We start from the raw sequence: 14,414 nt of genomic DNA, 5'->3' as shown, positions 1-14,414 counted from the left end.
ATGCAGATCAGAGTGCAAAGATCTCCATCGGTTACATAACCCGAAGATTCTTTCAGTTTGTGAAGCAGCGACCTTCTCCCTTTCCCTCCTTCACCCTGAACACTGCCAGCCAACCCTGTTAAAATATTTAAAAATTCTCAGTACAAGTTGCATAATGGCCCAGGGGTCTATTCGATTAAAAAGAAGCAGTAGGAGGTCTCGCACAGAATACCCAAGCACATGGGGGCTGTTAAGTAGCTCTTTGGATTCTAGCCACTGTTACAAATGCTGTATTCCTGGAAACTGTCCCAGTCTTAAAAGGTTCAAACAATAGCATATATACTTTCCCCCTCATCAGAGTAATGGAAAGGATGTGTTGAAGCACAATTTTTATGAAGGAAAATGTCAATAATTGTTTTTGCCACTTTGAGCAGGGAAGCCTCCTCTAGCAAGTATAATGCATAGCTAAGACTTCTTCTCAATATGAAGGTAGGCCAAAGCAGTAATTCTATTTTCTCCTGGTCTTCTCTGCTCTGGTTTCGGCAAAGACAGAAAGCATCAAACCTGGTGGCATGCATCTAGCATTTAAAGACGGAAAGCATCAAACCTGGTGGCATGCATCTAGCATTTAAAGACGGAAAGCATCAAACCTGGTGGCATGCATCTAGCATTTAAAGACGGAAAGCATCAAACCTGGTGGCATGCATCTAGCATTTAAAGACGGAAAGCATCAAACCTGGTGGCATGCATCTAGCATTTAAAGACGGAAAGCATCAAACCTGGTGGCATGCATCTAGCATTTAAAGACGGAAAGCATCAAACCTGGTGGCATGCATCTAGCATTTAAAGACGGAAAGCATCAAACCTGGTGGCATGCATCTAGCATTTAAAGACGGAAAGCATCAAACCTGGTGGCATGCATCTAGCATTTAAAGACGGAAAGCATCAAACAGCTCTTTTTGAAAGCCTGTCCATAGAAGAGTCTCACTTGCAATCTTTAGCCAGGCAAAAATACTAACTCCCAAAAAACAAATCAGTACTAAATATTCAAACTACAAATTCCAAAAAACTACAGGGATCTTGTATTGACAATACAAGATTGGAAAACATTGGAGAAGGTGCAGCAATGGAAAATCTGACTACATATTTAGAACAGAAGCTAATTGAATTCAAGAAGAAATGGCTCTCTTACATGCATCATATCACACAGAAACTCAAATTTAGTCACTTAAAATCTAGTTTCTGAAGGAGAAGAGAAACTGCCTTAAACAATTAAAATGAATCAAACAGAAATGAGTGTGATCATAGTAGTTTAAAACACTTAAGTATAAAAATACTTAAATAACAGTCAGTTGGGGTGGAAGAACAAAAGAATGGAGTGGCTTAAATGCTTCTAAAAACACATTTTCTGGGGGGTTTTAAAGGCTTCATCTTAATTTTTATATTTAATTTCAACTTTTGAATTCTCACTTCAACTCTCACCTCGGTATAAAGTTTATGCAAGAGCAGCAATAATATTAATGTACATAAAGTCCAACAACAGCATGGATTAAATGGATTAAACTGCTATGTATGTACTTAGATGTATCTATTCCAGTGATGGCTAACCTTTTTTCCTTGCGTGCCAAAAGCATGTGCATGCAACTGTGCACACTTGCATGCCAACACCCATAATACAATGCATTCCCTGAAGGCCCCACCCCCTGCACATGCATCATGACCTATAAAGTCCGGGACCGCCTTCTGCCGCACAAATCCCAGCAGCCAACTAGGTCCCAAAGAGTTGGCCTTTTCCGGGTCCTGTCAACGAAACAGTGTCTTCTGGCGGGACCCAGGGAAGAGCCTTCTCTGTGGTGGTCCCCGCCCTCTGGAATCAAATCCCCCCGGAGATTCGAATTGCCCCCACCCTCTTCGCCTCCACAAGATGTTGTAGACCCATTTATGTCGCCAGGCATGGGGGGACTAATCTCCCCCTTCTGACTTGTAGCATTTGAGTGTGGTGTGATTGTGTAGTACAGATTGTTTTTAATAATAATAATAATAATAATAATAATAATAATAATAAATAATAGTAATAATAATAATAATTTATTAGATTTGTATGCTGCCCGTCTCCGCAGACTCGGGGCGGTAATAATGGGTTTTAACTTGTTTTTCTTAATATTGGATTTGAGTTTCAGTTTGAGTTTAATCAGATTTGTATTGTATTGTATTCTTATTGCTGTTGTGAGCCGCCCCAAGTCCTCGGAGAGGGGCAGCATACATATCTAATAAATTATTATTATTATTATAACTCCCTGCACGTGTGCATGCAACTCCCAGGGCATGCGACCCTTCTGCTCCTCCCATGCATGTGCACGCAATCCCCTCACCTGTTTTAGTGCCAGCACACCACCCTAATGCCTCCTGGGACCAAAACCAAGAATGGGTTTGGCTCTCCTAATGGGAGAATATCAGCACCCAACCTTGACTTGAAGTGGGGAGCTGCTCTGGATGCTTATTCCCCAAACTAGTTTGCCCCACTCAAGGGTGGGGGGAGGCCAAAAAGAGGGAGCCAAAGCCATCCCCAAGCTATTAAACTCAAATATTCCAAGCACTATGAATTACACACTCTCTTAAACTAAACTTGGGATTGGGAGTTCTCCCTCCCATTCTATTGGATGTCAGATGGGCGGGCTCTCTCAGCTGCTGCTGGGTTAGGATAACTCCCTAAAAAGCCCTGCTTGCCTCTTCTTCCCAGCCTGAGTGGGAATCACCAAGAAAGGGGCCATGAAGGTGGCCTATTTTTATTTTGACCAAATAAGAAATAATGTTTCCTTTGGAAAAGGATTTGAGTCTTGTTGCCCTTAGAATAATATATCAACAATGGGTTTGGAAAATAAAGTTGAGATAACAGTGAATTATGCAATCGATCTGGATATTCTGAACTACTGACCTAAAACTAATTAAAATTGAAACCCAGGAAAAACAACTAACCAAATTTCCTTGTTTTTCTATCCACAATTTTTTAAGAAAAAAGAAAAAAAATGTAAAACTCTATCAGGTTAGCTTTGGTTTTATCCTTAGTGAAGTGCTTGAAAAAACATTTTAGACTATGTCTTATCTTCAGAAAGCCTCATGAATTGTGAACTCCCTTTAATCTATTTAGTCTGTCTTATTCAATTCAATTTAGTCTGCAGTATACATCTGATGCTGCCCTGGTTATGTGCTTCACCCTAGATGAATTCTTAAGTAGAACATTTCCAATTATGAAATGTTGGGTTTCCCCCCAATCAGTATAAATTGCTGATTAGCAGATTAAAGTATCACTCAGATTATTAGATATGGATACACTAAGTTGAACTGAGGCAATGGGAACCTGAACTATTTGCATTCTATATAAATATTTGAACTCTGTCAAGCCAGCTTTTTCGGTAGCAAACTGGCATTCCTCAGTAAATACCTTTATACATAATCACTCTATCCTATGGGCACCAAAACAGGAAAGAAATATACATGCACATTTATTTATTTATTGTCATTCCTTTTCGGAGCATCAGCAGAATCAAATGTTTACCCTATGATGATGCCTGTATCCAGTCACTTTTTCTAGTCTTTCTTATTCTGTATGTTTCAACACACTTGAAAGCCATAGGAAGCTGGATATACTATTGCATCTTAAAACCACCTCAATTATGACCCATGCACCCCATTACAAACCTTGTAATGGGGTGCATATTCCCACCTTTTAAAAAGATGGTATTGTTATTTCTATTATATATTTTTGGAAGCAATAACTAATCTCTTATTTAGTATACCACTCCACTCATCAAAAACATTATTACAATCCTTAGTACTTACTTGTGAATCAAAAATATATCAAAGGTATAGAGAGCCAAAAGTGTGCTTTTATGCTATTTTATATATATGAATAATAGTTCAAAAGTTAATGAAAAATACTGAATAGCTACCATGCCATTTTCCCTTATAAACTGTTCCAAACGAGCCTGATCCAACTCTGGTTGAGAGCATAACTTCACTTGCTTCTATTTCCCAGTAATAGCTTGAATCCCTCTGTCCACGTGATCTCTGCAAAACAAGCAAGTATTTCTAGTACAGGCAGCATGACAGTATATATGAAATGTTTCATGATACTTGAATGCACAACCTACATTTGCCGTACAAAGTGTAAAGTTGAATTGTGCATTTAAATTCCAAAAAAAGAGAGAGGGGGGATTAAATCATTAGCTTTCTGTTCCGAAATCTATGGATCATCTGATAATTTTGTTCCCAATAAAATGTTTCACGTTACAGAACTCATCTTGCATACTTCTAAAAATAAATGCAATTTCATTTCTATTTGTCCACTTCTTTTCTAATTCTCACTGCATTGTTGGCAGTGAGTTTCCCTAGCTCAAGAGGCTGGAGCATATAGTACGGTACCATTACAATTCTAACATCAAAGGTATGGGAGAATACTACAAGTTAAAAATAAGAAAACATTCTATTTTATGAAAATAGGCGTTGATTGCTTACCTGAACGCCTCTTCTCGTACGGTGAGCGGGTACAGCAGTCACATGGGTTGCTCATGTCCAATCCGGTGGAACTGAGCCTAGTATTAAAAAAGCTTGCCGGATCCGCCCCTTCCCCAGAATTCGCGAATCCATAGACTAGGCTCAGTTGTGAAGCTCTGTAGTGTTCAACTCTCATTGTTAGAGGAAGAAAAATATATAAAGGTAAAGAAGACACATACAAGGGCGGGAAGTGACTGCTGTACCCGCTCACCGTACGAGAAGAGGCGTTCAGGTAAGCAATCAACGCCTATTCTCCGTACTGAAGGAGCGGGTCCAGCAGTCACATGGGACATACCCAATAGATGGTCCCTAGGGTGGGATTAGCTTGCTATCGTGTGAGATAACGGATTGGAGTACCCTTCTGCCGAAGGCAGCGTCCGCTGAAGCGTAAGAATCAATCTTGTAGTGCCTGATGAAGGAATTTGGCGAGGCCCAAGTGGCTGCTTTGCAGACCTCCTCCAACGGGGCTTGAGTCGCCCAAGCGGCCGAGGTGGCTGCGCTCCTGGTGGAATGCGCTGTGATGTTCCTTGGAACTGAGAGGGAGGCCGACTCATAGGCCTTAGATATAGACCCTCTGATCCAACGGCCTATTACTGTTGAAGACACTTTGGCCCCCATGACTCTGGGATGATAGGCTACAAAAAGTGCTTCTGACCTCCGAAAGGGTCCTGTGCGTTGGATATAGATTCTCAGCGCTCTGGTGAGATCCAGGGTGTGCCATCTAATTGCCAAGGGATGGTCTCGTTGGAGGCAGAAGGAAGGTAGGACAATATCCTGAGATCTGTGGAACATGGAACTGACCTTGGGTAAGAAGGTGGGGTCCAGTCGCAAGACTACCTTGTCCTGATGAAATTGACAAAGGTCCTGCCTGATTGAGAGGGCAGCCAGCTCCGAAATGCGTCGAGCAGAGGTAATAGCCACCAGGAAAGCTACCTTAAAGGATAGGTACCTGAGGGACGCCGATTTTAGGGGTTCGTATGGTGCCTGCGTGAGGGAATGGAGAACCCGTGGCAAATCCCAGGATGGATACCTGTGGACCTTGGAAGGTCTGAGGTTGGCTATGCCCTTGAGGAATTCCTGAACTTCAGGAAAGGATCGGAGAGGCTGTCTGCGGGGACCCCCCAGGACAGATGAAATGGCTGCCAGATGACGCCGGAGGGTGCTGGTGGAGAGTCCTTTATGGAAGCCTTGCAGAAGGAAGGAAATAATTCTGTGTATGGGGATGCACAGAGGGGAGAGACCTTCCTGTATACACCACTGGTGAAACTTGGACCACGTGTGGTCGTAGATTCGATTGGTCGAACCCCTTCTGGCCTTTAAAATGACCTCCACTGAATCGGGGTCATGACCACGCAGTTCTAGATCTCTCCTGATAACAGCCAGGCGGTGAGGTGGAACCACTCCGGGTCTGGATGGAAGGAGGCCCCCTGCCGCAGCATATCCCCCGAAACGGGGAGTCGCCAAGGGTCCTGGACGGACAGCTGTTGGAGATCCGCGAACCAGGGCCGACGGGGCCAATGAGGGGCGATTAAGATTACTCGGGCCCTCTCGGTGAGGACCTTGTGAATCACGTCCGGGAGGATTGGAATTGGAGGAAATGCGTAGAGTAGGCCTGGAGGCCATGGACTCCGGAGGGCATTGATTGCTTCCGCTCCCGGGGACGGAAATCTGGAATAGAAGCGAGGGAGTTGGGCGTTCGCATTGGTCGCGAAGAGATCCAGGATTGGTAGGCCGAATCTGAGGGTGATTTGATGGAACAGGTCTTGATGGAGGTTCCACTCTCCTGGGTCTATCGTTGCTCGGGATAGCCAATCCGCCTGGACGTTGAGACTCCCCGAGATGTGATCGGCTAGGAGCGACTGGAGATGTTTTTCCGCCCAAAGGCCCAACTTGAGGGCCTCCCTCATGAGAGCCTTGGATCTCGTGCCCCCCTGTCTGCAGATATGGCTTTTTGTGGCAATGTTGTCGGTGAGAATGAGAACGTGCCGGTTGGGAATGCGAGGAGAGAAATGCTTCAGAGCCAGGGAAACGGCTCTTAACTCTAGCCAATTGATTGGCCTGGAAGCTTCCTCCGGGGACCACGTGCCCTGAGCTATCATCCCCTGGGCGTGGGCGCCCCATCCCGATAGACTGGCATCTGTGGTGATGACAAATTGATCCGGGCACCTGAACGGGGATCCTCTGTCCATGGCCGGAGACTTCCACCACTTGAAGGATCTGCGAACACTCAGTGGGATGACAATGCGTCGATTTGAGTTGCTGTGCCCCGATCTCTGAAAAGGTAACAGGAGCCACTGGAGTTCCCTAGCATGAAGGCGAGCCCAGGGAATGATGCCTATGCATGACACCATCTTCCCCAAAAGGGAAGATAAGGTAACTATGGATACTGAAGCTTTAGGTAAAATGTTAGAAATTAACTCCACTATACTGAGTTTTCTCTCGGGAGAGAGAAAAACCTGGGAGGATTCTGAATCAATAATGGATCCCAGGTGAGAAATGGATGTGGAAGGTTGGAGGTGACTTTTATCAAAGTTGATGGAAAAACCATGGTCCTGAAGGACAGACATGGTGACAGAAAGGTCTGTTTTCACTTTCTCTAGGGAGTTCCCATGAATCAAAATATCATCAAGATAACATAAAATGTGGATGGGAGACGCCCGGATATAGGCCGCCAGGGACCCCAAGAGCTTTGTAAAGACCCGAGGGGCCGAGGAAAGGCCAAATGGCATCGCCCTATACTGGAAATGCCTGCCTTGAAAGGAAAAACGTAAATATTTTCTGTGGCATTTGGCTATAGGAATGTGAAGGTAGGCCTCAGTGAGGTCTAAGGAGACCATGAAATCTCCCGAGTGAATGGCGGCCAAAATAGAAGACAAGGAGTGCATCTTAAACTTCCTACATTTGATGAATAGGTTTAGTTTCTTTAAATCCAAAATAGCTCTCCAACCTCCGGAGGACTTTGGAACCATAAATAGGATGGAATAAAAACCTAGGCCCTTCTGACCGGAAGGGACCGGTTGAATGGCTCTGATGGACAACAGATGAGAAATGGCCTCCTCCATACGGTTACAATCTGAGGATGACCTGGGAGAAGGGCAGGAAATAAAACGTTTAGGGGGAGGAGAAATAAATTCTAAAAGAAGGCCTGTTTGAACAGTGTCAATGACCCAAGGGTCCTTGGAGGTGAGACGCCAATTTGAGGCGAAATGAGCTAGGCGACCCCCTATGGGAATAGAGGTAAGATTACCATCTAGGTTTTTTTGAGGCCCTGTTAGAGGAAGCTCCCCTTTGGAAGCGAAACCTTCTACCCCTGGAGTTCCTACCTTGGGAACGAAAGCGGGGGGAATACTGACCTGGAGATCTCTGATAGGAAGCCGCTTGATCTTGCTGTCGCCCTGGGCGACGAAAGGACTGCGTTTTGGTAGTCTTTTTTGTGGTTGGACCCAAAACTTTCTTCTTGTCCGTGGTTTCCGTGAGGAGTGGATCCAGAAGATCACCGAAGAGAAGGTCGCGCTTTAAGGGACCCTGGGATAGCTGCCACTTTTGGCGAACTCCCGCTTGCCAAGGGCGAATCCATAGGAGTCTTCTTGCCGTTGTAGAAGCTGCAATAGACTTAGCAGAAAATCTAGTAGATTGCAAGGTGGCATCAGCCACGTACTGGGCAGCTGCAAAGACTTTGTTGAAGTCTTGTTGACCTCTCAAGTCATCGGGAGGAATATGCTGTTGAAGTTGGCGAAGCCACAGCAGCATGGCTCTGGAGAAAAAGGAAGCCGCTGCAGAGCTTTTAATGGCCCAGGAATCAGCGGTGAATCCTCTTTTGAGCATTTGCTCAATGCGCTTGTCCTCTGGGCGGAGGACTTCCTCCGCCTCGCCTGGCACAGCCGCTGCCGAGTGAAGAATCTTGACCGGTTCATCCGGTTTGGGAAAGGAAAGAAGCTCTTCATAGGAAGAGGAGAGTTTGTACAACTTTCTGTCCTTGGTGGAGGGATTAAGGCCAGAGGCTGGAAATTCCCACTGTTTGAGTAAAGCGTCTTTAAACAATTTAGGCATAGGAATTACCTCGTTATCCTCCTGTTCCTCTGTGAAGTAAGGTAAATTCTCCTCCGGGGGATCAGTGGAAGTGGAGGCTTGTTTCTCCTGGGCCGCTAATCCCGTAGAAATTCTAGCTTTGAGGAGGAGAGATTTGAATAATTGAGAAGGAAAAATAGTAATTGGAGGAGGAACCTTTATTTGGGATTCCTCATCATCTGATAAGCCTTGAAAAGGATCCTCATCATCCTCTATATCCTCATATTCATCCTGGGAGGAATCTGAATCCTCCTGAATAGGGACTCTGACCGCTGGGGAAGAACCCAAGGGGCGGGAGGGACGAGAAGGAGGAAGAGGTAAGGGAAGCTCATTGATGGTGGAGAGTTTGGCATCAATGGCTTTGGACAACACAGCAAAAATAGATTGGAACTCAGGAGGTAAACTGGAAATATCAGCAGAAATGGCAGAAGAATCCCTAAAGGCCTGGGAGGATCCTGGCTGGGGGGAATCTTCAATAATATCTGGTTCCTCTGGACCTATGCCCCATAGGTTAGGTTGGGGTCTGTCTAGGTTTGGCTCATCCAGAGATAACACAGGGACCCCAGAAGGAGGTAGACTAGAAGCCTCTGGGGGGTCTTGACTACTGATCACTTGGGCCTGCACTTTCAAACGTTTTGCTGATTTGTCATGGATTTTTTGTAGGGCTAGGTCCCTTCTCTTCTCGGCCCTGGTGACCTTGGTCGAGGGGCGGGCCCCTGGAGAAGAGGAGGAAGAGGCCTGGGGGATACTAGTAATCTCATCGCCTGTAGGCCTGGCCTCTCTGGGACCTTTAGTTGTGCCTCTCTTGGGAAATGTAGCCATAGTCTGACAATTAACAGAAGACAAGGCTGAGCCAATAACTAAATAATAAGGAGAAGAATTTCAAGGACTTCCCAAGAGGAGTGGATCCTGCTTCGAGGCCTCGAAGCTGCTGAAACTTGAGGACAATCTGGGCAAACCCAGAGTTCGTGCCCCCAAACCCAGCGGGGCCAGCCTCCCTAAACTTTATAATTAAGTAAACCAAGGCACTCTGGTTGGAGGCTTAGCCGGTGGAGAATTTAGCCTGGGACCCCCAAGGCCCGCTCCGGGATCCAAGCGGTGGACTGAGGCCTACGCGGCTGGCAGGAGGCCAACACGAGAGGCCTAGATTTTAAAAAAGGGCGCGAAGGCCTTCGCGCCGAAAAAATCGCTCCGTACAATTTCTTAAAGGGAAAGCGATCGACTAAGTCCAGGAGACTAGAAGGCGTCTCACTCCGCAGGAGGTATTTCTTAAGCCCTTAAATATATTGTATACAATAAATTCAATAGATTAATACTTGCACCAGGACCTCCAGGCCAACGGATTAGAAGAATCCACAAGCGGCCGCAGGAATCGTAACCGGCAAAACCGCCGGGGGAAAACGAAACCGCAACTTCTCCAAAGGAAAAAAGCCGAGCCGCAAACGGCTGGCGTTATTAGTGCAAGTAAATAATAATGATAAAACAAATCTTACTACTTTTGAAGAAAAGGAAACGAAGGGAAGGTGTTAGAATGTTGAACGAGCTATCACAATACAACCGCAGGATATGCGAACTGAGCGAATTCTGGGGAAGGGGCGGATCCGGCAAGCTTTTTTAATACTAGGCTCAGTTCCACCGGATTGGACATGAGCAACCCATGTGACTGCTGGACCCGCTCCTTCAGTACGGAGAAAACCCTGCGTGTTTTTGTTTAATTTAATTAAACGATGCTAGTATCTATCCTCTTCCCAACCTCCTCTTTCTTTGAACAGTTATGCGGAGGGAAGCTTTGAGACTTCATCTGCAAACTTGTAAGCAGAGTTCCAATCAGTTATGGTAAAGAGAGAACACCAAATTTTGACAAGTTGTTTTCTTTTTTAAACAAACTCACATAAGATTCAAGGTTAGGTCAGAAACATTTAGCTACACACACGTACAAATCAGACTGGAATGTGCAGATATTTGATGTCTGTATTATATTCATTTCACGCAATTGTATTTTAACACTTACTATTTTTTTTTCTTGGGGATTAGCTCCTGCAGATCGCTCTCTTTGAGCCGGGACTGGTGTTTTAGGCTGGGACCACCCTGTTGGACTTGTATTGTTGGGGCTTCCCAACATAGCTGGTGGTGATGCTTCAAATATTTAAAGAAAAAAGTAATAGATTCTAACAATACAGGATTCCTTCACAAGCAAAGATTGTAGAAAAGAACTGGCGTGAAACTTACATATATGCCACATTGTATAAAGGCTAAATAGCACACGACAATATTAATGCTAGCTTATACCAGACTGTGACATTTTAGCTCTTCCTATTTATACAAGTAATCCTCACTTAACGGCTGCCCTGTTTAGCAACTATTCAAAGTTGTGATGGTACTCAAAATTACAACCAAACCTTTTACTTATGATCACTGAAGTGTCCCACAATCATCTGACCACCATTTCTGCATTTCACTGCCAGCCTCTGACAATCAGATTTAATGGAGAAGCTGGCACTTAATGACTGCAGGGAAAAGTGATGTTAGTCGGCCACAGTAACTACTGTATCACTTAGTGATGGGGATGACAGTCCCAACTGGGGTTGTTAAGCAAGAACTATCTGTATATACTACTCGCTATAATGCAAAATAGAGCAGCTTATCTTCAGAACATCCTGCCTGATATACATTTGGAGGGGACTAAATCTGGAACATTTGAAGTAGTCCATTCTGGTAGGAAAAATAAAGAGTTGTGGATTGCTTCATTTCACACTTTTAAGGATTCTAATTGCCATATTTAAATGAACACACTCACCAGATTCACTGTTACTACGTATAGCATCCTGGAAAAAAAAGAGAAAAGAAAATACTGTCACTCTTTCAAATATAACTTTTGTGAGAATGTAGCCAATGTCTCTGTAAGAGAACCTGACTCAAGCAGCTTTGATTTTAGATTTCAAAACATCAGCCAAAACATATGGTGAGGAGGGATATTGGCAATTCAAAGCACAGGGAACCCTTAATGCACTTTCAGCAATTATAACATGCTTAGCATTCAAAATGAGGCCCAGGTGGTTTATTTGTAGCTTGTACAGGAATGCCAAAATTGTTATCCCCATCTTTGTGCACTGCTTAGAGATTATTTTCATAAGTTGTTTACAGGCAATCCAAAAATAAACAAACTGAGAAAAGAACAAATGCATAGGACAGTTTTAATATTTCAAATTCATTTTCACATAAAATGGTTTTTATTCTAGTGTATAAAGCAGACACTTTGCTGAAAACATAAGAACAAACTGGATTTAAAAAAATCAGATGCCCTCCAGTATAGCACTGCTGCAACTGAGCTGGTTTCTCTTTCTCTTCCTTAATGTTACACATGCTAGTCTATGTAAACATGCACAGCTGTGATCAAACACACATTTGTACTGTTCCTCATCTGTCCAATACTGTCCTAATCAATATTTGGATAATTGACAGAAAGACATACATGCCCAAATACTCCAGAAAACAATACCCAAAGTCAAAATATGGGCAAAAAATGGCTTAAAGGCTTGAATGGCTTGAAGATGATTTTTTGTTTGACTTAGTAAATTAGTTACAAACTACTCATAATTTTTTTTAATGTAAATGTGTTTTAAATTGTAATAAAAAAGGAATAATGAAGGTTCAAATAATTTTCTAATAAAGCTATGAAAAAGTTGAATGGAATGCTTTATGAGAATTACATAATCTATTCAGTTATAAATTCAGACAACATAGATTTAGTTATTAAAAAAAAGACAACTGGGAACAATATCAGGTCCTAAGAAGTATGTGAAAAACCAGCTTATTTATTGTTTTCATTCTACTTTTGCAAGGCGTAAAACTTGTATTCCAGATAATCAGCACAGCTTCTGAAACAGTTCTTGCATAAGTGCAAAGGGAAAAGAGCACATGTACACACAAGGTTCACTAAATGCCTTAGATCTCTGTCAGAAATGAAAGCCGCTATTGCATGTTCTTGTAGGTTTATTAGAACACAAGTTGTTTTCAATTTTTTTTAAAAAAAATCCATTATATTTTCAGCAAGATATAGAACCAAGATCCCAAACTGCTCATGATAAAAATGAATGGCTGTATTTCAGCCAGTTTGAAATTATACCAGTTTCACGTTTTACTGAGTCCTATGGGATTGGGCAGCATATAAGTCAAAAAAATGAAATTAAATTAAATTAAGTTACCAAAGTTCTTACTAATTTGAGAATCACCTAGTTTCACTTCAGTTATGTATTGTGTGTTCTCTTTTAAAAGGAAAAAAGCTGAAATCTTACTTTATAATAAAGTGAACTATGAATGTAAATTATCATTCAACTGCTTAGTGAGAATTTATGAAGATTCCTCCATAAACAGATGACTATTTCTGGTTCTATTTTTGTATATGTATTTAATCAAGCAATTGCAAAATATAAGAGGAGGACATTGAAATGAAAAAGTTCAGGCTAAGTGGCTATGGGATCTTATTCTATAGTTCTATACTGCAACTGAAATTCTACTAAATAAAAAATAGCCCAGATTTTTATATTAGGGTCAATCATACATGCCACACCAGTATTTCAATATGAAGTTTCAGTTAATTCACTCTAATCTGGTCAGCTGTTTTAGCAATTTTGTTAAATGAACCAAGCAAAGGCATCCAGATAATACCTACTCTTCCCCTTAAACAGAATCGTCTGCACCAGGACCTGGGAGAAGCATTCAGGCTGTTATTCTAGTTCAAAGCAATGAGAAATAAGAAAAGAACAGAAGGAGTAGTAAAAAAACAGTTTCCAGCTGCTAAAGATGAAAGAAGTATAGAACAGACTTGGGGAAAGGGGAGAGTTAATGTGGTAGCTAAGCGTAGGTTACACTATCTAAGAACTGCAAGAATTTCAAAACTGCAATCGCTTTACAAAGTTAGCCAAGCAGACCTTCCATAGACCATGAAAGTTCCTGAAAGGGAAGTTCTCAAAATTATCTTCTTCTTCCTCCTCCCCCAAATTGGAGAGCAGTAAGATTCCCATTACAAGCTAAACCTGCATGCAAAACTGACCAATGAAAAAGAATTCAAGTACTGTACGTTGTGACTAAACAAAACATTAACCGTATAAGAAAAACACATGAAAAGAACCCAATAGTGCAAAATCAAGTAGAATTAAACTAATAAATTACCTTTCATTTCTCAAAAATTCCCCCCTAACTTCATTCAATGAAAAATCAAGGAAAAAAATATCAAAAGTATCACGGACTCCAAGGAAAAATCATATTCCCACTTTGTTCATCTCAATACTTTAAGAAGTACTTCATTGCTGGTTTCAGCATTTCTACATGTGAGAACATAACCTATTTATCTGTTCCAGAAAATGCAGATCAATGTGACATACATGAATACAAAGAAAAACCTACCACATTCATGCAATCAGAACAAGGAATTCAAAATTCTAACATTGCCATGTCTCTAAAAACTGTAAATTTGGCCACTACTACCCAAGGACATTTTTTTATAGAAAAGGCAAATGGTTTTCTCACAATGAAAATTTGAACAAAAATATTATATTATGCAAGAAAATGTTATTATATTATAACAAGTCTCTGGATATCTTCCATAATTTCTTCCTATTTGTTTTAACATTAACATTCTTGAAACTTTACCAATATTAACAATAGCTCCCAAATCTACATTGGCCACATACTACCCTGTTAATTCATATCTGCATTGGGAAAAGAAAATTAGTACAGTAAATCTAAAATCTCAAGCAAACAAACATTTAACAATCTGTGTTTAATTTTATTCATGGCAGGCCTTATAATAA

General features: G+C 42.2%; 1 protein-coding gene across 3 annotated transcripts in view; it reads right to left on the bottom strand.

Moving 5' to 3' along the window:
• Nucleotides 1-14,414, bottom strand: part of RAF1 (Raf-1 proto-oncogene, serine/threonine kinase) — a 78,962-nt gene that overhangs the window by 13,156 nt on the left and 51,392 nt on the right. For all 3 annotated transcript variants that reach the window (XM_070738572.1, XM_070738574.1, XM_070738573.1), the window contains 3 exons: nt 11,399-11,426; nt 10,613-10,737; nt 3,930-4,047 (listed from right to left, as the gene is read on the bottom strand). In XM_070738572.1, coding sequence (XP_070594673.1) covers nt 3,930-4,047; nt 10,613-10,737; nt 11,399-11,426 — 271 coding nt within the window. The remainder of the gene's footprint in view (nt 1-3,929; nt 4,048-10,612; nt 10,738-11,398; nt 11,427-14,414) is intronic.

The sequence above is a fragment of the Erythrolamprus reginae genome, chromosome 2 (assembly GCF_031021105.1).
Source record: "Erythrolamprus reginae isolate rEryReg1 chromosome 2, rEryReg1.hap1, whole genome shotgun sequence".
Classification (NCBI taxonomy): domain Eukaryota; kingdom Metazoa; phylum Chordata; class Lepidosauria; order Squamata; family Dipsadidae; genus Erythrolamprus; species Erythrolamprus reginae.
This window is presented reverse-complemented; position numbering and strand designations above follow the sequence as displayed.